At 37.2% G+C, this 21898-nt stretch overlaps 1 protein-coding gene across 8 annotated transcripts in view; it reads left to right on the top strand.

Annotated features, from left to right (window-relative positions):
• Positions 1-21898, top strand: part of DNAH12 (dynein axonemal heavy chain 12) — a 230699-nt gene that overhangs the window by 102862 nt on the left and 105939 nt on the right. For all 8 annotated transcript variants that reach the window (XM_032323076.1, XM_032323075.1, XM_032323060.1 and 5 more), the window contains 7 exons: positions 1557-1740; positions 1866-2006; positions 6107-6190; positions 6695-6883; positions 13292-13411; positions 15957-16145; positions 17239-17390. In XM_032323076.1, the coding sequence (XP_032178967.1) occupies positions 1557-1740; positions 1866-2006; positions 6107-6190; positions 6695-6883; positions 13292-13411; positions 15957-16145; positions 17239-17390 (1059 nt within the window). The remainder of the gene's footprint in view (positions 1-1556; positions 1741-1865; positions 2007-6106; positions 6191-6694; positions 6884-13291; positions 13412-15956; positions 16146-17238; positions 17391-21898) is intronic.

Genomic DNA, 21898 nt, shown 5'->3' with positions numbered 1-21898 from the left:
TGTAGTTTCCTGAATTTCTGGACTCCCTTTATTCTCTTTCATTCCAGTTTGCAAACTGACCAATTTTTTTTTTCTGGGCTCATTTCTTTCCAATAGTTCTTTGTTAAATGTAACCATTGGCTGGCATTATATACTAATAATAATCTGTTTACTATCCTTTTTCCTAAAATGGCAGTTTCATTAGGCAGTTTCTTTCGTTTTCATTAGATTATCTGTCTTTCAGGTTACTTTAATGAACAGATTTACCAAATGTTTCATCATTGCATAACATTTATTCCCAGTCTTTTGGCCTCCAATAACAGTTAAATTTGCCACCCACAACCTGCCCTTTAAGCCAGTGCCACATATTTAAGTCTTTTTATTATGGCAAGAATACCTTGTCCCTTCTAGGAACCAGTTTCTGTCAGAAAGGATGGGCTAGGTTATTCTTTAGAAACAATCAGTCCCTAAGACCCTAATCTTAGTGACTTAAAAAACAACAACAACAAAGGGTTATTTCTCATTCATACTATGTCCACTATAGGTTAACAGGCAGGATCTGCTCATCATAATTACCCAGGGTCTCAGACTCTTGGAGCAATCAGCATCTCAACATGGTGGGTCACTGCTGTGTGAGAGGGAAAAGCTCTGTGAGGAGAGAGCTCTGTAAGCTCCCTCACTGGCAATGATATGTCTGCTGAGAAAGAAACATCCATGTTTTCTACTTATTACTCATTAGTCACTTAGAATTTCCACAAGAGGGCAAGGAATCCTACTATGTGCTAGGAGAGAGAAGATTCAGAAGTATTTGGCAAAGACCACCAGTGACTACTATAGCAAGTAAAGACTTGAGGAACTAGGGGGAGGGAGGGATGGTGTAGCACTGGGTGCCTGGGTGGCTCAGTCCTTAAGCATCTGCCTTCAGCACAGGTCATGATCCCAGGGTCCTGGGATCGAGCCCCGCATTGGGCTCCCTGCTCACTGGGAAGCCTGCTTCTCCCTTTCCTACTCCCCCTGTTTGTGTTCTCTCTCTCTCTCTCTCTCTCTATCATATAAAAATATGAAATCTTGAATAAATACTTGAGGAACGAGAACCTTTCCCACTTCTCTCCTTGGGAGGCCCCAAGACATTTTTTTTCTAATCTTTTTTTTTTTTAAATTTCTTTTCAGCGTAACAGTATTCATTGTTTTTGCACCACACCCAGTGCTCCATGCAATCTGTGCCCTCTCTAATACCCACCACCTGGTTTCCCCAACCTCCCACCTGCCGCCCTTTCAAAACCCTCAGATTGCTTTTCAGAGTCCATAGTTCTTTTCTAATCTTAAGAGTGTTCAGTTTTTGTTTTCACTTGGAGATTTTTTTGTTGTTGTTGTTATATTCTCTTCTGTAGATGATGGTATTAATGTAAAGAATTTTAGAGATCAACCAGTTCAGAAGTTAAATATTCTCCTCATGTCTGAGAAAAATTCATAAAATTTCCAAAGTTATAAATACCAGTATTTTAAACACCAGTATACAGACAAATAATTTACCATTATTTTTTAGAATCTTCTTCTATAATTCTTTTCCTTAATAGTTTCATGTTAGTAGGAGAGCCTTTTGCTGCAAAGACAAAAGTTCTGCATGTTCTGGCTGACACTCTGACTCTTATGAATGAGCGTGGCTATGGAGAGGAAGAAAAAGTCATTTATCGGACTGTAAACCCCAAATCCATTACTATGGGCCAACTTTTTGGACAGTTTGATCCAGTGTCTCATGAGGTAATCTACAACATAAATATTCTCTTAGTGACAATGTACATTAAACCAAGAAATATGAAATGTTTTCAATATGATCACTTTATAGTTTTATAAAGGAAACTTTCCAATTCTGTTTTCTTCCCCAGTGGACTGATGGTATTGTAGCCAACACTTTTAGGGAATTTGCTTTGTCAGAAACACCGGACCGGAAATGGGTTGTATTCGATGGTCCCATTGACACTTTGTGGATAGAAAGCATGAATACAGTATTGGATGACAATAAAAAGGTAAAACCATCAGAATTAAAAACAAACTGATGCACAGTGTGACTATACCAAACACTACTGAACTGTGAACTTAAGAAAAGCTTAACATGGTAGATTTAATGTAAAATGGTTTTTTTTTGCCACAGTTTAAAAATAAAAAGCAGAATAGGTACAGACATGCTTAAGCAATATTACATGTTCAACAACAAATTGACTAGGATTATACATTTCAAATAAAGGATGCAGCAAGTTTAATAAGTTTATAAATTATCTGTTCAATGAAAACTATGCTGTAGTAAATCCTCTGCTTAATTTTTTTTATAGAATAAAAAGGTATTAAAACCATTGCATTAGCAGGAGAGCACAGTAACGTAATAGATGTTAAGTTGTTAAGTGACTCCAGGCTCACGGTTTCTTACAGAACCTTAATATTTTAGGAGGAAATAAAAGGGCCTAATTCCTTTTTGAAAATATTGAATGCTTCAGGGCTTGTATGTGCTACATTAATTTAGAAACCATGGAATGTGCCAAAGAACTAGAAAATGGAAATCCTTTAGTGTTTGTAGTAATTGCCAGGTAACATGTAAACTATAAAATGTGACTAATTTTGAGTTCTGTGCTTTTTTAAACCTAAGTGTACAGTCTCATAACCATCATTTAAATAAAGATGCATAAAATTTCTTGCACTTACAAGATTCATTCATGTTCCTTCTGAATCAGTGCACCCTCCCCCAGGGGCAAGCACTATTCCGACTTCTGATCAATTAATTTTTCTGGTTCTTGAAGTTCATGAATATAGAATCCTACTCCTTAGTGCTTTTCTTCTTGTGGTCAGATGGTCTATGATATTAATGTTGTTGCAGTTCCATTTTATTTATTATTTTTATGTCTACATTAGTATTCTATATGAATATATCATACTTTATTTTCACACATGCAATAACTGTGCTACTAAATAAGCAAATTAATTAGCATTCAAACAAATATGCCAACACATTGTCCTTGGTAGTTGAGCATTTATTCATATTCTTTCTTTCAGTTACATTGATTGAGCTAAGAAATAGTATTGATTCACAAGAGAGGTGCTAATAAGGGTCTGATTCAGAGTCAGGTGGGAGGATTTTCTCATATTGGATAAGAGGGAAGCAGGAAAGCATAGGTGTAGATATAGGTAAATGTATGGATTTGATAGTGGAAATTGGAAGGCAAATCCTTTATATGATTGATTGACTGATTGATTGTGTGACATAGTAGACCCTGGTTCATTGCATATCGGAGGAGAAAAGGGGATGATTTAAATTACCTATAATGGAAAATGGGAAAGAGAGCTGCCTAAGAAAGCACTGAAGCCTATCTGAGGATCAGTAGTAGTGCCAACGTCTGCTTTTGAGGGATTGTCCCTTAACAGTCTAAGCAGCTTGGATGTGTGTGTAGATGATGGTGCCACACCGGAAGTATACAAAGACTTTAAAGATACTGGCATGAGAGGGCCAGAAGTGCCAGACCATAGAACAAAAGCTGCTTAATAATGAGGGAAGTGAAAACAGGAGGGATATGCAGATGAAGAGCAAGTGTAGGAGGAGTCGATCGGTGAGAGCACTGATTGTATAGGAGGCTGCAGACAGAGATGGGCATGCTTGGATTTAGTATTTCAGAATTGTGTAGTGTTCCAGGAGAGAAGGTTCCAAGGTATATAAAGTAGATGACTGGAATGAGAAGAAAGTAAGTGAAGAAAAGGTAGTCAATGATCTGAGTGGCTGCCGTGTTGAGATGTTCCTTTTCATGAACACTGGATCAGGCCAGAGTTGTAACAGAGAGAAAGAAATTGAGCCAAGTATCAAAGGCTTTAGTTAACGATGGGGATGCTTGGCTGCTGGTGAGTGATAGCAGCAAGCATGGCTGTCAAAGGAGCAGGGGGTAGAGAGGATGGGGTAGAGTATTTGGAAAACACCATGGGTGAGTGAGGAGAAAACTGACTTGACTTCCCAAAGTTGAAGCAAATAGAATGTTTGCTGAAATAATCTGGTAGGAAATGAAAAGTATTCAAAACCACCATTTTCCAGTAGAATGTTCTGTGATGTTGGAAATATTTTCATTGTCTAAGAAGGTAGCTACTAGTCACATGTGGCTGGCTACTGAGCATTTGAAACATGGCTTAGTACAGGGTTGCCTGGCTGGCTTGGTCAGTAGAGCATGTGACTCTTGATCTCAGGGTTGTAAGTTCAGGCCCCATGCTGGGTGTAGAGATTATATGGTCCATATATACAGTGGAATATTACTCAGCCATCAGAAAGGATGAATACCAAACATTTGCAGCTGCATGGATGGAACTGTAGAAGATTATACTAATTGAAATAAGTCAAGCAAAGAAAGACAATTATCATATGGTTTCATTTATATGTGGAACATAAGGAATAGCATAGAAGACATTAGAAGAAAGGGAAAAGTGAAGGGGGGAAATCAGAGGGGGAGACAAACCATGAGAGTCTATGGACTCTGAGAAACAAACTGAGGGTTTTAGAGGAGAGGGGCTTAGGGGGTTGGGTGAGCCTGGTGGTGGGTATTAAGGAGGGCACATATTGCATGGAGCCCTAGGTGTTATATGCAAACAATGAATCATGGAACAGTACGTCAAAAACTAATGATGTACTGTATGGTGACTACCATATAATAAAAAACAATAATTAAATCTTTTTTAAAATGGGGCTTAGTGCAATTGAAGAACTGACTTTAAATTTTATTTAATTTTAACTAAAAATTAACTTGCTTCATTAGTTCAATTAATTAGATTTAATTAGATAAAATTATAAATAGCCACATATGACTGCTGGCTAACATATTAGACACTCCAGCTCTAGACCATTCATTTATTTTATAGAGAAGAAACAGGTCTAGGACATTGGGGAAGGTATGTGCTATGAAGTGTGTAAACCTGACGATTCACAGACCTGTACCCCTGGGACTAATAATACATTATATGTTAATAAAAAAATAAAAAAAAATTTAAAAAGAATAATAAAAGCGCAGACTATAAGGCCAGGTTGCCTTGGTTCAAATCCTTAAAAAAAAAAAAAAAGAGGTCCAGGAATATTAAATGCTGCCTTGTTGACATATAACTAGATAGGGACAAAATTGGGACTGCAGTGGTGATGGTGGAGAAGAAACACTAAAAAATAAAAAAAATTAAAAAAAAAAAGAACATAAGTTCTAAGTAATATTTATAAAATAAAATTCTAAATATTTTTAAGTTAAAAAAAAATAAATGAAGAGGAAGAACTGAAAAAAAGACTTAATGAAATTAACTTGGAATATCAACAATACTATTTTTTTCAACAATACTAATTATTAAAATTATTGAAAATTAATGATAATTCCAAAGGGAGAAGCTAAAGAGATTGAAAAGATAAGATGGCTTTTTGGTTGAATTTTGGTTTGAAGAATCAGTTGAATAAGACATTTCTAATACAACTGAGGAAATTTGAGTAGTGGCTGAGTATTACATGATATTAGGGAGTTATTGGTAATTTTGTTAGCTGTGATAATGTTATTGTGGTCACATAGAAAACTCCTTACTTTTGCAAGATAAATATTGACCAATTTGGATGTAAAATACCATGGTATGCATAATGCTTTTCAAAATACTGTTTTAAAAAACGAAGCAAATGTGGAAAAATGTTAATAACATCGGTTAAGTCCAGGAGATGGGTACCTGAGTGTTCATACTGTTCTCTGTTTTCAATTTCTCTTTTTTACTAATAAAGAGGTCTTCTGACAATTTTATAAGGTCTGGAGCATTTTGTGTAATTTTATTAATAATAAGAACTGAGATTTGTCTAGGATTTTTGCTGTATGTCATGTATTTCTCCTCCTGCCTCCTGTCATGTATTTCTCCTTCTCCTCTATGGAGGAGAAATTATCCCTGTTCATAGACTCAGAGATGTTATGTATTTGCTTACCCAGTAACTGACAGAGCTAGACCTAGAATTACAATTTTCTGGCTTCTGTTTTAATACTTATGATATTATATCACAGGGTATACATTATCTTATACATAGAATAAAATTTTATCTGAGAAGTTTGAGTTTTTAAAAAATAAACATTTGAAAAATAATTGCTTTTAGCTTTGCCTTATGAGTGGAGAAATCATTCAGATGTCCCCTCAAATGAGCCTCATCTTTGAAGCAATGGACCTTTCCCAGGCCTCAGTAAGTTCATATTTTAATATAACAGTAGTTTGTGTGTTCGCTTGGTCAGGAAGTATGTTTTATGCCTCAGAAGACCAGTTAGGCCCCAGGAATACTAAGATGAACAAGACGCAGTGTATTTAAGGAGGCTAAGAAGCATGCTAATAAATAATCCCACTATATGGCCACACGTAAGTAAGAATATGGAGCAGGTGAGTGTCCAAGAGGGGAATGGGTAGAGGACGACCATGGAAAATGTCTGAGTGTTTGATCTGGTTTTGAGGGGTAACACTTCTCTAGTTGGGGCTGGGCCTTCCAAACCATGACAAGACGACATGTAAGGACCTGAAGCCATGATGTGTCTGAGGAACTGTAACTGCAAACATGTCGTCTAACGTATGTGAGGCTGAAGAGGACGACAGGAGCTGGATCATGAAAGGCCGCATAGTTCGTTCAAGGAAGTAACTGATAAGGGCCAGTGGCACAAGAGGAACACTGGAAAAAGAAAACGTCTTTTTTCTCTAGCCAGCCACCGTAAGCCGCTGTGGCATGATTTATTTGGAACCGTCGCAGTTAGGATGGGAACCACTTGTGTCCTCATGGTTGAATTCCCTGAAAGGACCTCTGCAGGAACCAGATCATCAGGCTCTCCTGAAAGGACTTTTTGACTGGTTGATAAAGCCCGCTTTAAAGCTTCGTAAGAGAAACTGCAAGGTAACACTGTAATTCTCTGACCTCTTCAAGTTTCTTTAGTTTCCATTCAACTTGACATAAGTCTAAAGTCACAATAGTAGGATGAATAACTAAAATCAGTTTCCCCTTAGACATTTGGTATACACTTTTTTAAATGGGATGTTTATTGTGACAATCAGTAATTCACATGCAATTTTAAGAATAATAGATCCCATGCACAATTTAACCCAATTTCTCCTGATGGTAACATTTTGCAAGGCTGTATTGTATCACAACAAGGATACTGACATTGATGCTACCAACTGATCTTATTCAGATCCCCTTAGTTATGTTTGTACTCTGGTACAAACATAACTAGGTTTCATTTTTAAATTTTTAATATTTGATAATTTATACTTTTATATTTTATTTATATATTATTTATATATTATATATAGCATGATATATAATATATAAAATATATTTATATTTTATAATTTATAATTTTAAATATAAGTACAACTTTGTGCCCTTTACCTGGTGTCTTCCCTTTACCCCCTCCCTACCAAACCTTGTAATCACCATTTTACTCTGGTTCTATGCTTTCAACTTTCAGATTCTGCATATAAGTGACATCATGCAATTTTTTCCTTTCTGTATCTGACTTTTTTCACTTATCATAATGTCTTAAAGTTCATCCATGTTGTTACAAATAACAGGATCTCTCTTTTATTTTTAAGTCTGAATAACATTCCATTATAGGTATTTATAGAACAATTTCTTTATCCATTTGTCCATCAACAGTTTGTGCCCATATCTTGGTAATTGGGAATAATGCATGGGCGTGCAGATATATCTTTGAGGTGCTGATTTTATGTCCTGAAGAGGGATTGCTGGATCACTAAGTAGTTCTATCATTAGTCTTTTTGAAGATCTTCCACAGTGGCTGTACCAGTTTACTTTCCCACCAACAGCGCACAAGGGTTCTCTTTGGCCCACATCCTCACCAAGATTTGTCACCTTTCTTCTTTATAATCTTCCTAACAGGTGTGAAGTGATACTTGGTTTTGATTTGCATTTCTCTGATCATTAGTGATTTTGAATGCCTTCTTATACACCTATTAGCCCCTTGTATGTCTTCTCTAGAAAAAGTGTCTGGTTAGGTCCTTTGCAAATTTTTAAATTCGATAGTTTGTTTCTTTGGCTATTAAATTATGTGAGTTCTTTGTATATTTTGAATATTAACCCTTATGAGATATGTGGTTTGCACATATTTTCCCTCAATTTATAGGCTGCCTTTTCATTCTGTTGATCATTTCCCTTGCTGTGTAGGAACTTTTAGTTTGATATAGTCCCACTTTATTTTTGCTTTTGTTGTCTGAGTTTTTGTCCTATCCAAAAAAATCATTACCAAGGTCGATGTTTAGGAGCTTTTCCCCCACGTTTTCTTCAGGGATTTTTATGGTTTCAGATTTTACATTTAAGTCTTGAACCCGTTTTGAGTTGATTTTGGTGTATGAAGTAAAATAAGAGTCCAGTTACATTCTTTTACATGTATCTATCCAATTTTCCCAATACTATTTATTGAAGAGACCATCTTTTTCTCATTGTGTACTTTTTTTTTAAGCTTTATTTATTCAGAGAGAGAATGTGTGCATGAAAGGTGGAGGGGCAGGGGAGAGAGAGAGTGTAGCTTCAGCAGCCTCCTTGCTGCTCGTGCAGCCCCTCACAGGGCTTGATATCATGAATTATGAGATCAAAACCGAGAGTCGGACACTCCAGTGACTCAGCCACCCAGGTGCACCCCCTGCCACCTGTTGTGTATTCTTGTTCTTGTTGAAGATCAGTTGACTTTATATGCTTGGATTTATTTTGGATTTTTTATTCTGTTCCATTGGTTTTTATGTCTATTTTTATGCCAGTAACATACTGTTTTTATTACTGGAGTTTTGTAATGTAATTTCAAACCAGGACATGTGATACTTTCAATTCTGTTCATAGGATTATTTTGGCTATTCGGAGTCTTTTGTGGTTCCACACAAATTTTAGATTTTTATTTTTGAAAAAAATGCCATTGGAATTTCGATAGGGATTGCATTGAATTTGTAGATCACTTTGGGTACTATGGGCATTTTAACAATGTTAATTTTTCCAATCTGTAAACACAGGATGTTTTTCCGTTTATTTGTGTGTTCAATTTCTTTCAATAATGTTTTATAGTGTTCAATGTACAGGTCTTTCATGTTCTTGGTTAAGTTTATGCCTAAGTATTTTATTCTTTTTGATGCAATCATAAATGGGATTGTTTTCTTGATTCCCTCTTCAGATAGATCATTGTTGGTGTAAACAAATGCAGTTGACTTTTGTATTTTTTTTAAGGTTTTACTTACTTATTTGATGGGGAGGGAGACAGTGAGAGAGGGAACACAAGCAAAGGGAGTGGGAGAGGGAGAAGCAGGCTTCTCCCTGAGAAGGGAGCCTGATGTGGGACTCGATCCCAGTATCTTGGGATCTTGACCTGAGCCAAAGGCAGAAGCTTAACCAACTGAGCCACCCAGCCACCCTCTGTATGTTGGTTTTGTACTCTGTAACTTTACTGAGCTGGTTTGTTTTAAAAGGTATTTATTTATTTTTTGCATGAAATCTTTAGGGATTTCTACATATAGGATCATGTCATCTGCAAATAGAAATCATTTTACTTCTTTTTTGATTTGGTTGCCTTTTATTTCTTTTCTGATTGCTCTACTTAGTACTTCTTGCGGAAAAGAAGTGGTAAGAGTATGCATCCTTGCCTCATACCAAATCTTAGAGGAAGAGCTTTCAGTTTTACCCCATGGATTATGATTTTAGTTGCGGGCTTTTCATAAATGTCCTCTATTTTATTGCATAGATTTCCCTTTATATCTATTTTGTTGAGGTTTTTTTTTTTTCCGATTTTATTTGTCAGAGAGTGCATAAGCAGGAGAAGTGGCAGGCAGAGGGAGAGGCAGACTCCTGGCTGAGCAAGGAGGCCAATTTGACTAGATCCAAAGACCCTGGGATCATGAACTGAGCGGAAGGCAGACAATTAATCAATTGAGCCATCCAGGCAACTCTTGTTGAGAGGTTTTTTTTGTTGTTGTTTTTTTGTTTGTTTGTTTGTTTGCTTTTTGTTTTTTGTTTTTATCACAAAAGGTGGTTGAACTTTGTTAAATACTTTTCCTGAATTTATTGAGATGATCATGTGATTTTTATCTTTCATTTTGTTAATGTGTATAACACATTGATTAATTTGCATATCCCTTGTATCCCAGGGATAAATCCCACTTGGTTATGGTATATAATCTTTTTGGTGAATTGAATTCAGTTTGCTAGTATTTTACTGAGGATTTTTGCATCTATATGCCTCAGAGATATTGACTTATAGTTTTCTGTTTTTGTGATGTCTTTATCTGGTTTTGGTATGAGGGTGATTCTAGCCTGAAAAATGGGCTTAGAAGTATTTCCTCCACTTCTATTTTTTGGACGAGTTTTTTTTTTTTTTTAATTTTTATTTATTTGAGAGAGAGAGACTGTGAGAGAATGAGCAGGGTGAGCAGAGAGCCCAGTGTGGGACTCAGTTCTGGGACTGCGGGATTATGACCTGAGCTGAAGGCAGACAGTTAACCCACTGAGCCACCCAGGTGCCCATGGTTTTTGGAAGAGTTTAAGAAGAATTGGTATTAATTCTTTGAATGTTTGGTAGAATTCAGCTCTGAGGTCATCTGGACTTTTCTCTGGGAAGTTTTTGATTACTGCTTCAATCTATCCGGCTCTTTTTCTATCCCTTCACTTTCAGCCTATTGTTACTTCTAGACAGCATACAATTGAATCTTGGTTTCCCATCTATTCGGCTATTCAGCTGCTCTTTTTATTGGGGAATTTAAGATGCTCACATTTAAAGTAATTTTGATAAGGAAGGATTTACTATTGCAACTTTGTTAACTGTTTTCTGTTTGTCTTTTTTTTTTTTTTTTTTTGGTCATTTTCTCTCTTGATGCCTTCTTTTGTGTTTCATTATTTTGTTTTTGTATTGATAAGTTTTGATTCTTTCTTTTGTGTGATTTCCGTAGGTATTTTCTTAGTGGTTACTAAGGGGCTTACGTAAAGTATCTTAGAGTTATAACAGTCTATTTTAAGCTAATAACTTCATTTGTATACCAGAAATCTCCACTTTTACCTCGTTCCCCTCCACGCCATATGCTATTGATGTCACAGTAACATTGATTTGGATCATGTATCCATTAACATAATTTATAGTAGTTTTAATACTTTTAGCTTTTAGGGGCGCCTGGGTGGCTCAGTGGGTGAAGCCTCTGACTTCGGCTCAGGCCATGATCCCAGAGTCCTGGGATCGAGCCCCACATCAGGCTCTCCGCTCAGCAGAGAGCCTGCTTTCCCTCCTCTCTCTGCCTGCTTGTCTGCCGGCTTGTGATCTCTGTCTGACAAATAAATAAATAAAATCTTTAAAAAAATACTTTTAGCTTTTAACTTTTATAGCAGAATTAAAAGTGATTTACCCACCACCATTATAGTCATATTCACCTTTGGTTTTCTATTGCTTAAGTTATACCTGAATAGGGGCGCCTGGGTGGCTCAGTGGGTTAAGCCGCTGCCTTCGGCTCAGGTCATGATCTCGGGGTCCCGGGATCGAGTCCCGCATCGGGCTCTCTGCTCAGCAGGGAACCTGCTTCCTCCTCTCTCTCTCTCTCTCTGCCTGCCTCTCGGCCTACTTGTGATCTTTGTCTGTCAAATAAATAAATAAAATCTTTAAAAAAAAAAAAAAGTTATACCTGAATAAACCCAGGGTAAAATGAGTGCCTGTTGAACTCTTTGGATAAAACTATGGTAACTAAAGCTTTAAAATTCCCAATCATTTTCCATATCTTAAAAGTACTTTAAATATGTGGCTTTTAAAATTGACATGTATTCTTAGTAGTTTAGGAGAAAACTTTATATATTAGTTACTTAGGACTTTTATAACAAATTACCACAAACCTGGTGATTTGAAGCAACAGAAATTTATTCTGTCATAGTCCTGAGGCTACAAGTCGGAAATCAAGATGTTGGCAGAGCCAAGGTTCCTCTGAAAGCTCTAAGGGGGAATCTTTTCCTACATCTCCCAGCTTCAGCCTCTAGGCATTCCTTGCCTACTGTCTGTGTTAATTCCCATGTCTTCCTTCAAGCTCACCTGGCCTCTACTCTGTCTCTTCACTGTGTGGTTCCCAAAAGGATTTAGGGTCAGATATTTCAGAATGATCTCCTCATCTTGAGATCCTTAACTACATCTTCCAAGACCCCTTTTCCAAATAGGATCATGTTCATGAGTTCCTGGGATATGACATGGGCCTCTCTTTTTGAGGACCACCTTTCAAACCCCTCACATGTACACACACACATTCACACACATTAGTCACTTATGTATAAGTATATTGATATTGGTAAGGGAAAGGGGCTATTCAGCAGATTTTTTTCACCCAGAAATATTATTTTAGAGATTGGAAAAATATTCTTCACATAGGAGAAAATGAATTCCACTTCATGAAAATTTTGTACAATGTCTTCAGAGAGAAAATATAAAGTCATTTTTTAATTTTTTCATTTTAAAACTCTAATACTATGTGTTGCAAATAATAGAAGGTAGGCTCCATCTTTCTTTTTTTTAAAACCATCTTTCTGATGAGTGATGGATTTTCTTCCCATAATTTATTCCCATATTTTTCACATCTAGTTAATCCCCAGCATCTATTGACTTTTCTCTCCTTGCTAACTTCTTTCTGTCCTCTCTTCTTCTCTCCACCCAGGTTCCTCTGACCACCCCTTCTTCCTCTTATGATAGCCTCAGTTCTGACCTTTGTAATCTCCCACCTGAATCAACATAATAGAGCTGTTCTAGTCTAGTCTACATCTTCTACCAGAATTATGATTCCAAAATACAAATTCATTCCATTAACTTCATTTTCTGTCTGACTTATTTTACTTAGCATAATACCCTGTAGGTCCATCCAAGTTGTTGAGAATGGCAAGATCTTTCTTTTTTTTTTAAGGCTGAATAACATTCCATTGTATATATACCATATTTCTTCATTCATCTATCGATGGGCACTTGGGTTGCTTGCATATCTTGTCTATTGTGAATAATGCTGCAAGGTACAGGTGCTTATATCTTTTTGAATTTGTGTTTTAATTTTCTTTGGGTAAATACCCAGAAGTAGAATTACTGGATCACATGGGACTCCTATTTTCAATTTTTTCCAAGAGCCTCCATACTGTTTTCCAGAGTGGTTACACTGTTTGTATTCCCACCAGCAGTGCACAGGTGTTCCCTTTTCTCCACATCCTCACCCACACTTGTCATTTTTAATGAAATATTTGTTTTTTTTGTTCTCCAAAGAAGATGAAAGTAAATATCTTACTCTTTTCACTTTGCAGGAACTGATTCCTACAAGCGATAGCAATGCAGTTGTATCTCTCACACGCCTGTTTGAAGTATTACTCTGTAATGTCCTGGAAAATGATCCTACAAGCAAGCATATTCGTGTTTGGATTATGGTAGGTTTCATACTTAATGTGACTTTTATTTGCAGAATAAAATTTGCCTCTGGAAGTGATCATTGCATTGAGGAAGACATAAGATCCAGAGCTGTTTTTTGGTGAGCACCAAAGGAATAGCTGAAGGCATTGAAGTAGCCCTAACCTGGTATTCTGACTTAAAAAACATTTTAAAGAAAGAAAGTAAAATGTATGCAAATGAACCCAAATAGTTTTCTTATTTATGAAAGATCATAATTTGATAAACAATAAGGTGTCTTAGTATTAATCCATTAACAACTTTAGGTGAATTGATTTTGTCTTAAGTTTAAGTCATGATGTTGGCTGCTAAAATCTGGCTGTAAGAGACCAGAAACAGGCATCCAACCAGCTGGGTGGAGCATTGCCAGCAGAGTTCATAGAGCACATTGCTAGATGGGGAGTCAGGGCTTCAGGTAGCTAATGTCTAGAGGTCAGAGAAGACAACAGAACAGGACTCTAAGGGAGCCGGAGGAAAGAGTGTTTGGTTCTCTTCCCTGGTCTGTGTTTCTTTCCTATTTGCCACCTTATTCAGAAATACCTTCATCTTTACTGAGTCTACCTTATCTTCTACTCTGTGGTGATAGTGGTGCCCTCCCAGTGCTTCCCCTTCACCTTGTCACCACAAAAAGTCCTCTACCTCAGACATCTCACATTCCAGGGTTCCCTGCTGATCATCACCACCTTTCCTCCTCCCTTTTCACCATTATTAGAAGAAATTGAACAGACATGTTTGAAGCATAGTTTATTTATATTCCTTCTTCTCCCAAAGTTTGGAACTGCCTGTCACAGAACTAGTTTTTAATATTGTTCCATACCTATCTGTGTTACCTATTTGTAAAATAAAAGCATTTTAGGAATAGTTCACTTTTATAACCTTCATGTTATATCTGTATCTGTATATAGAGAGATAGACCTATATATATGATCTTCATGTTATATCTGTGTCTATATCTCTCTCCATATAAAGTTTCATCCTATTGGTAAGCCTAAACTCCCTTAATTTTTTAAATGGTTCAGAATTACTTTTAAAGACTAATATAAATTGATAATTGGTTAAAAATTTCCTCTTAAAATATATTTGAGGGGCTCCTGGCAGGCTCAGTCAATAGAGCATGTGACCCTTGATCTCAGGGTCATGAATTCCCACATCGTGGTAATGAAGTCCCACATTGGGTAAGAAGTTATTTAAAAAAAAAAAGAAAAAGAAAAAGAAAAATATATTTGATGATAACGTGTGTGTGTGTGTGTGTGTGCGCGTGCATGTATGTGTGTATTTGAAAGATTTTTTAAACTGGATAAAGCATGTACCTAGAGTAAAATTCAAAAGCTGAAAGTAGGCTTTCTATCCATATCAATGCCATAGCCACCCTCAAGGAAACCAGTGTTATCAGTGCCTTAGGTAGCCTGCTAGAGGTATTTGATCCATTCTCTTCTTTAATACATTTTTATACATGAGCATACTACACATACCGATTTGCATCTTTTCTTGCAGTATATCTTGGAGATTGTTCCATATCCATATGCTTACTGAGTTACTTGTTTAAACAGCTGCCATGTAGTCTAGTACACACAATGTAATCTCATTAAACAGACCCCGATTGAAAACAGTTGCTTCTTATTTTTGGCTGCACAGACAGTGCTGCAGTGAATGTTCTTGTACATACATCATTTTGACAGGTGGGAATATATTCCAAGGGTAAACTCCTTAAAGAGGAATTCCTAAATCATTTGATACGGGCATGTGATGTATGTATGTATGTATGTATGTATGTATTCATTTTTTAAAAAGATTTTATTTATTTATTTGACAGAGAGAGATCACAAGTAGGCAGAGAGGCAGGCAGAGTGAGAAACAGGTGGAGAGAGAGAAACAGGCTCCCCGCTGAGCAGAGAGCCCGATGCGGGGCTCAATCCCAGGACCCTGAGACCATGACCTGATCTGAAGGCAGAGGCTTAACCCACTGAGCCCCTAGGCACCCCTATTTATTTATTTTTAAGTAGACTCCACACCCAGAATGGAGCCCAATATGAGGCTTGAACTCACAACCCTGAGATCAAGACCTGAGCCAAGATCAAGAGTCAGATGCCTGACCAACTGAGCCATCCAGGGGACCTGCTATGGGCATTATATATATATATTTTTTAAAGATTTTATTTATTTATTTGATAGACAGATATTACAAGTAGGCAGAGAGGCAGGCAGAGAGAGAGGAGGAAGCAGGTTCCCCGCTGAGCAGAGAGCCCGATGCGGGGCTCGATCCCAGGACCCTGAGACCATGACCTGAGCTGAAGGCAGAGGCTTCAACCTACTGAGCCACCCAGGCACCCCTGGGCATTTTATATTTAGCTAGATAATGCCAGAGAAATAATTCTGTGACTTAGCTGTGCTCTGTTTCACTTGCAGACCTGGCCTTTTCCAAATATGTTAACCAGGCCCCCTTAATATGTTAAATTTTAATTTGTTAAAAATTTCTTTTAAATAATTAGTTTAAATTAAACTTCTTCTTTTTTTTTTAACCAATAGGCTAGCTTTATGTTTTCTTTGATTTGGTCCATTGGAGCAAGTTGTGATACAAATGGTCGGTTCGTTTTTGATACTTTCCTACGGTCAATCATACAGGGAAGAGACGGATACAACCCAGTGCCTGACTCTGTGGGTAAATGGGAGTGCCAGTTTGATGAAAAAGGTCTGGTTTATGACTACATGTATGAGGTATGATATAAAATGTTTGTTATGGTAAGTTCTAAAACTCCAAGTATTGGATCGAAAGGCAGAACCGGGTTCCCATCCTAGTGATGTTTTGATCTCTGTGGTTGGCGTTTTTGTCCCTTCTCTTTCGTTTCTCCACCTTTAACTTATAGACCATGTAGATAAACTTTCTTTAGGGCTGTTCTACAGTTTATAGACTTAAATTAAATCTATTTTCTTTACTTTAAAAAATTCACAAAAAGATTCTTTTAAACTGCAGGCATCTGAATAATCATTTGATTCATGCAAATTTTACTTCACAGAGACATAAGATCTGCAGAGAGCCTTAAGTACAACTTACTCTAAATCTCGGGATTTACAGATAAAGAGGCAAGCCTAGGAAGGCAAGTGGTTAGCAGAACCAGGACTTTGAATCTAGCTCTCTTGACTACAAGTGTAGGAATCTTTCCCAACACCATGCTAATACAGAATTTTAAAAATATGACCAGAAAGAGAGAGTTTCGTCCTCATTAGTCACAGTGGGAAGACAATAAAATCATCTCTAAAACCAAAAATCAGGAGGCAATAACATAAGCCTATCTTTGAGTTGGGGATGAATCCCCAAATGTCCAGCTTAAATAGGTAAAAATATAGTGGCTGGTGAAGAGAAAAATGAGAGTGGGAAACTGCTGTTTTTCTTAACCTCTTTAAAAGTTCTGACTCTAAAATATGTGCATATGTGGCAGAAATGAAATCTAAAACTTAAAAAATTAAGAATATGAATTACTAAAGAAACATGCAAAACTACCACCATCCAGACACATACCATATACATGTACAATTTCCAGGAAATCGGAATTCTTTGATGTCAGCCATTACACTGAAGCAGAGGGATAATTAATCCAAAGAAAATTTTTTGTTTCTTAAATTGAGTGGTGGATTCATGGGTGCTTTAAGATTACAAAATGTTATATACATTATTTTAGGTGAATCGTTACTACAAGATTTTATTATGATAAACTAAGGTTTTGAAAAGCAAATATGATATCAGTATGTTAGAGAGCCTTTCTGATATCAAGTACATTGTTATATTTTAAAACTTATGTTCTCTTGGTAGTTGAAAAACCGAGGTCGCTGGCTCCATTGGAATGAATTAATTAAAAGCACTAATTTAGGAGAAAAACTTGTGAAGATTCAAGATATCATAGTCCCTACAATGGACACAATTAGATATACATTTCTAATGGATTTGAGTATTACCTATGCAAAGTAAGAAACTGTGTTATGGACATGCATTTTAAATGTAACAGTGCCTTTCTAATAGCATCATATGATTTCTTTCTTTCTTTCTTTCTTTCTTTCTTTCTTTCTTTCTTTCTTTCTTAGAGAGGGAGAGAATGGGAGGAAGGGGCAGAGGGAGAGAGAGAATCCCAAGGAGGCAGCATAGAGCCTGATGTGGGGCTCGATCTCACAAACCTGAGATCATGACCTGAGCCAAAACCAAGAGTCAAATGTTTAACCCACAGAGCCACCCAGGCTCCCTAGATCATAGGACTTTTTGAAGTAAACTTGGAGGTCACCCATTTTCAGATAACAGACCCTGAGGAACTAATTGACATGCCAATAGTCACCTCTGTTACTAGTGGAAAACCTAGAATCCAGATTTTCTATTGCCTACACCAAAAACTAGCAGCCATACTTTGGTGTCTTATATTTATTGTATTAGTAACAGCAGACTAAAAGTCAGTTGCAGTGTTATTGGTAAATAGGTAAGCATTCTACTTAAATGTTTTGTATTGCTCCTGTGTATCAACTATGATCCACATTCTCCCATTTAGCATTTCTCAGGTATGTCCTATGCCAGTTCTTCATAACTTAAGATGAAGTGGAAATCTCAGACTTAGAGGAGCACATCAAAGATGACATGAAACTGATCAAAAGCCTGGCATGCTGTAGACATAGTCATACCAGCTTTCCTAATAACATTCTTGTAGTTACTTTTCTTTTAAAACATTAGGCATAATTTATCATTAATACTATTTAAACTAGAGAAACTTATATAATATGCATGAATGTCATGAATTGTTTTTTATGAAGAACCTGTTTCTTGGGGTGCCTGGGTGGCTCAGTCAGTTAAGCAGCTGCCTTTGGCTCAGATCATGATCCCAGGGGCCTGGGATCGAGCCCTGCATCAACCTCCCTGCTCTTCTCCCTCTCCCTCTGCTGCCCCCCCCCCCCGGTTGTGCTCTCTCGTTCTGTCAAATAAGTAATAAATAAATATTAGAAATAAGAAGAACCTGTTTCTTAGTGAATTTTCTGACAGTTTTATCTTGTTTAATAAAACACACACACACACATTAAAAAAAAAAAACACTTTAAATCCAGTGTAGTTACCATACAGTGTTATATTAGTTTCCCCGTGTGCAGTATAGCTATTCAGCAGTTCTGTACATTACTCAGTGCTTATTTGTTACATTTTTTCATTTTGAGGCTAATATTGAAAAGAAAAAGGCAAAGAATGGACTTGCATATTCTGAGAATTTGCAATGGTTCTGTGCCATGAACCATTTGCCAGAATAATGCTTTTTAAAAATTTAAAAAAAAAGTTAGAATAATGCTTTTAAATGAATACATACAAATAGTTACAAAAGAAAGGACATATTATTGAAATACATTAAAATATTAAACACATTTTTCTTCCCTTTTTTTTTATTGTGTTATGTTAGTCACCATATGGTACATCATTGGTTTTTGATGTAGTGTCCATGATTCATTGTTTGTGTGTAACACCCAGTGGTCCATGCAATCTGTGCCCTCCTTGGTACCCACCACCAGGCTCGCCATCCTCCCACCCCATAGTCTCTCATGGCTCATCTCCCCCCTCTGGTTTCCCCCTCCCTTCATTTTTCCCTTCCTTCTCCTAATGTCCTCCATGCTATTCCTTATGTTCTGCAAATAAGTGAAGCCATATGATAATTGACTTTCTCTGCTTCACTTATTTCACTCAGCATAATCTCTTCCATTTCTGTCCATGCTGATACAAAAGTTGGGTATTCATCCTTTCTTTTTTTTTTTTAAAGATTTTATTTATTTATCAGAGGGAGAGAGGGGAGAGAGCAAGCACAGGCAGACAGAATGGCAGGCAAAGGCAGAGGGAGAAGCAGGCTCCCTGCGGAGCAAGGAGCCCCATGTGGGACTCGATCCCAGGATGCTGGGATCATGACCTGAGCCGAAGGCAGCTGCTTAACCAACTGAACCACCCAGGCGTCCCAGGGTATTCATCCTTTCTGATGGCTGAGTAATATTCCATTGTGTATATGGTCCACATCTTCTTTATCCATTCTTTCTGTTGAAGGGCACCTTAGCTCTTTCCACAGTTTGGCTGTTGTGGATATTGCTGCTATGAACATTAGGGTGCATGTGCCCCTTTTCACTGCATCTGTATCTTTGGGATAAATACCCAGTAGTGCAGTTTCTGGGTCATAGGGTAGCTCTATTTTTAACTTTTTGAGGAATCTCCACACTATTTTCCAAAGTGGCTGTACTAACTTGCATTTCCACCATTAATATAAGAGGGTTCCCCTTTCTTCACATTCTCTCCAACATTTGTTGTTTCTTACCTTGTCAATTTTTGCTATATTCTAACTGGGGTAAGGTAAGGTGTATCAGTGTGGTTTTGATTTGAATTTCCCTGATGGCTAATGATGTTGAACATTCTTTCATGTGTCTGTTAACCATTTGTATGTCTTTGGAGAAGTGTCTGTTCATGTCTTCTGCCCATTTTTTGACTTGATTAACAGATTTGGGCTATGGTAGTAATACATATGCTGCTTTACTGACACATTAATACAATCTATCAGTGGGTCTGATGCCTATCGTAATTTCAAAGGAATAATAAGTGTAAGTGATATTTTTGAGATATCTGTAACCATTGTAATATTTAGAATAATATCTGTGATTTCTATTAATGACAAAGACACAGGTACGATTGATACAATTACTCCATTTTAGTTAAGATAGTAAAAGTAAGTATATAACCCTTTGTCATCCAAGTTTGCAGGTTCTCTAAACACTGTCTAAAAATTTCTTCTATTGGTCCCTGGGCCCCCAGTTCAGCATAGTATTTTATTTAAAAATTTTTTTTAATTAATTTTTTATTTTTTATAAACATATATTTTTATCCCCAGGGGTACAGGTCTGTGAATCACCAGGTTTACACACTTCACAGCACTCACCAAAGCACATACCCTCCCCAATGTCCATAATCCCACCCCCTTCTCCCAAACCCCCTCCCCCCAGCAACCCAACTAGAGCGTATCATGCTTAGCGAAATAAGTCAAGCAGAGAAAGACAACTATCATATGATCTCCCTGATATGAGGAAGTGGTGATGCAACATGGGGGCTTAAGTGGGTAGGAGAAGAATAAATGAAACAAGATGGGATTGGGAGGGAGACAAACCATAAGTGACTCTTAATCTCATAAAAATTTTTTTAAATAAGTAACTTTAAAAAAAAAATATCCTTTAAATAAGTAACTTTCCATAAGGCAACTGTTAATCAGACTGAAACATGTAGGTGAACTTTCAGGGGCCACTGTAGTTCTAAAAGAACTTTAATTTTATGTTTGTACTTCGATGATAATTTTTAAAATTAATTTGGGTCCCTTAGATGACCTCTGGTGCTCAATTTTAGCTCCAGTCCTTGTGTTGTCTTTGTGTATTGGGTGATGCCAAGTTATCCATCAAAGGGTCAGTATTACATTTTAAATCAGTAAACAGTATTTCTAAACTGGAATTCCCCAGAGTTCTGTGAACATAAATTCAGAGGATTTTTTCCTTTTTAAATTAATTATGATCACTCAATAATGAGAAGCCCTGGGGTACCTGGGTGGCTCAGTGGGTTAAAGCCTCTGCCTTCGGCTCAGGTCATGATCCCAGGGTCCTGGGATCGAGCCCCGCATTGGGCTCTCTGCTTGGTGGGGAGCCTGCTTTCTCCTCTCTCTCTGCCTGCTTCTCTGCCTACTTGTGATCTCTGTCTGTCGAATAAATAAATACAATCTTAAAAAAAGGGGGGGGGCGCCTGGGTGGCTCAGTGGGTTAAGCCGCTGCCTTCGCCTCAGGTCATGATCTCAGGGTCCTGGGATCGAGTCCCGCATCGGGCTCGCTGCTGAGTGGAGAGCCTGCTTTCCTCTCTCTCTCTCTCTCTGCCTGTCTCTCTGTCTACTTGTGCTCTCTCTCTGTCAAATAAATAAATAAAATCTTAAAAAAAAAAAAGGAATGAGAAGCCCTGCCTTGAGGCCCCACTGAATGGAGAATTCCTTAGAGTTTTCTTTTGGACAAATGATTCTAAAGGCCATTCTAAAATGCTATTTTAGATTCTAAAGTTCTATCAACATGTATAATGTAACTATTAGCTTTAGACTTCACTGTCACCTAGTTTTTGGTAACTCTGAAACAGCCTACACTGGTCTTAATGTCATCTTATTTGTCTCTTCCGCACTGCACCCTCTTGCCTCTACCTCCAAATAAAAAGTGTGAATACATTGCTTTTCTGAGGAGACAAACTTTAGCTTTCTTTGCTGAAAAGCAAAGCATGTTATTACTTGTTTATGAGTGTTTTTGGAGTATAGAAATGTTACATCTGTCCAGATAATAGTTCGTTACTACTAAAGTCTCAGTAAAAGGAAGCAAAAGTGTGTGCCAATTGTCACTTTCACATGAAATAACAGTAGTAGATTAAAATGTGAATCTTTAGATGAAGGTGATTTCATTACTTC

This window comes from Mustela erminea, chromosome 1 (genome assembly GCF_009829155.1).
Source record: "Mustela erminea isolate mMusErm1 chromosome 1, mMusErm1.Pri, whole genome shotgun sequence".
Classification (NCBI taxonomy): Eukaryota; Metazoa; Chordata; class Mammalia; order Carnivora; family Mustelidae; genus Mustela; species Mustela erminea.
The sequence above is the reverse complement of the archived record's forward strand: the minus strand, read 5'-3'. Positions and strand labels throughout refer to the sequence as shown.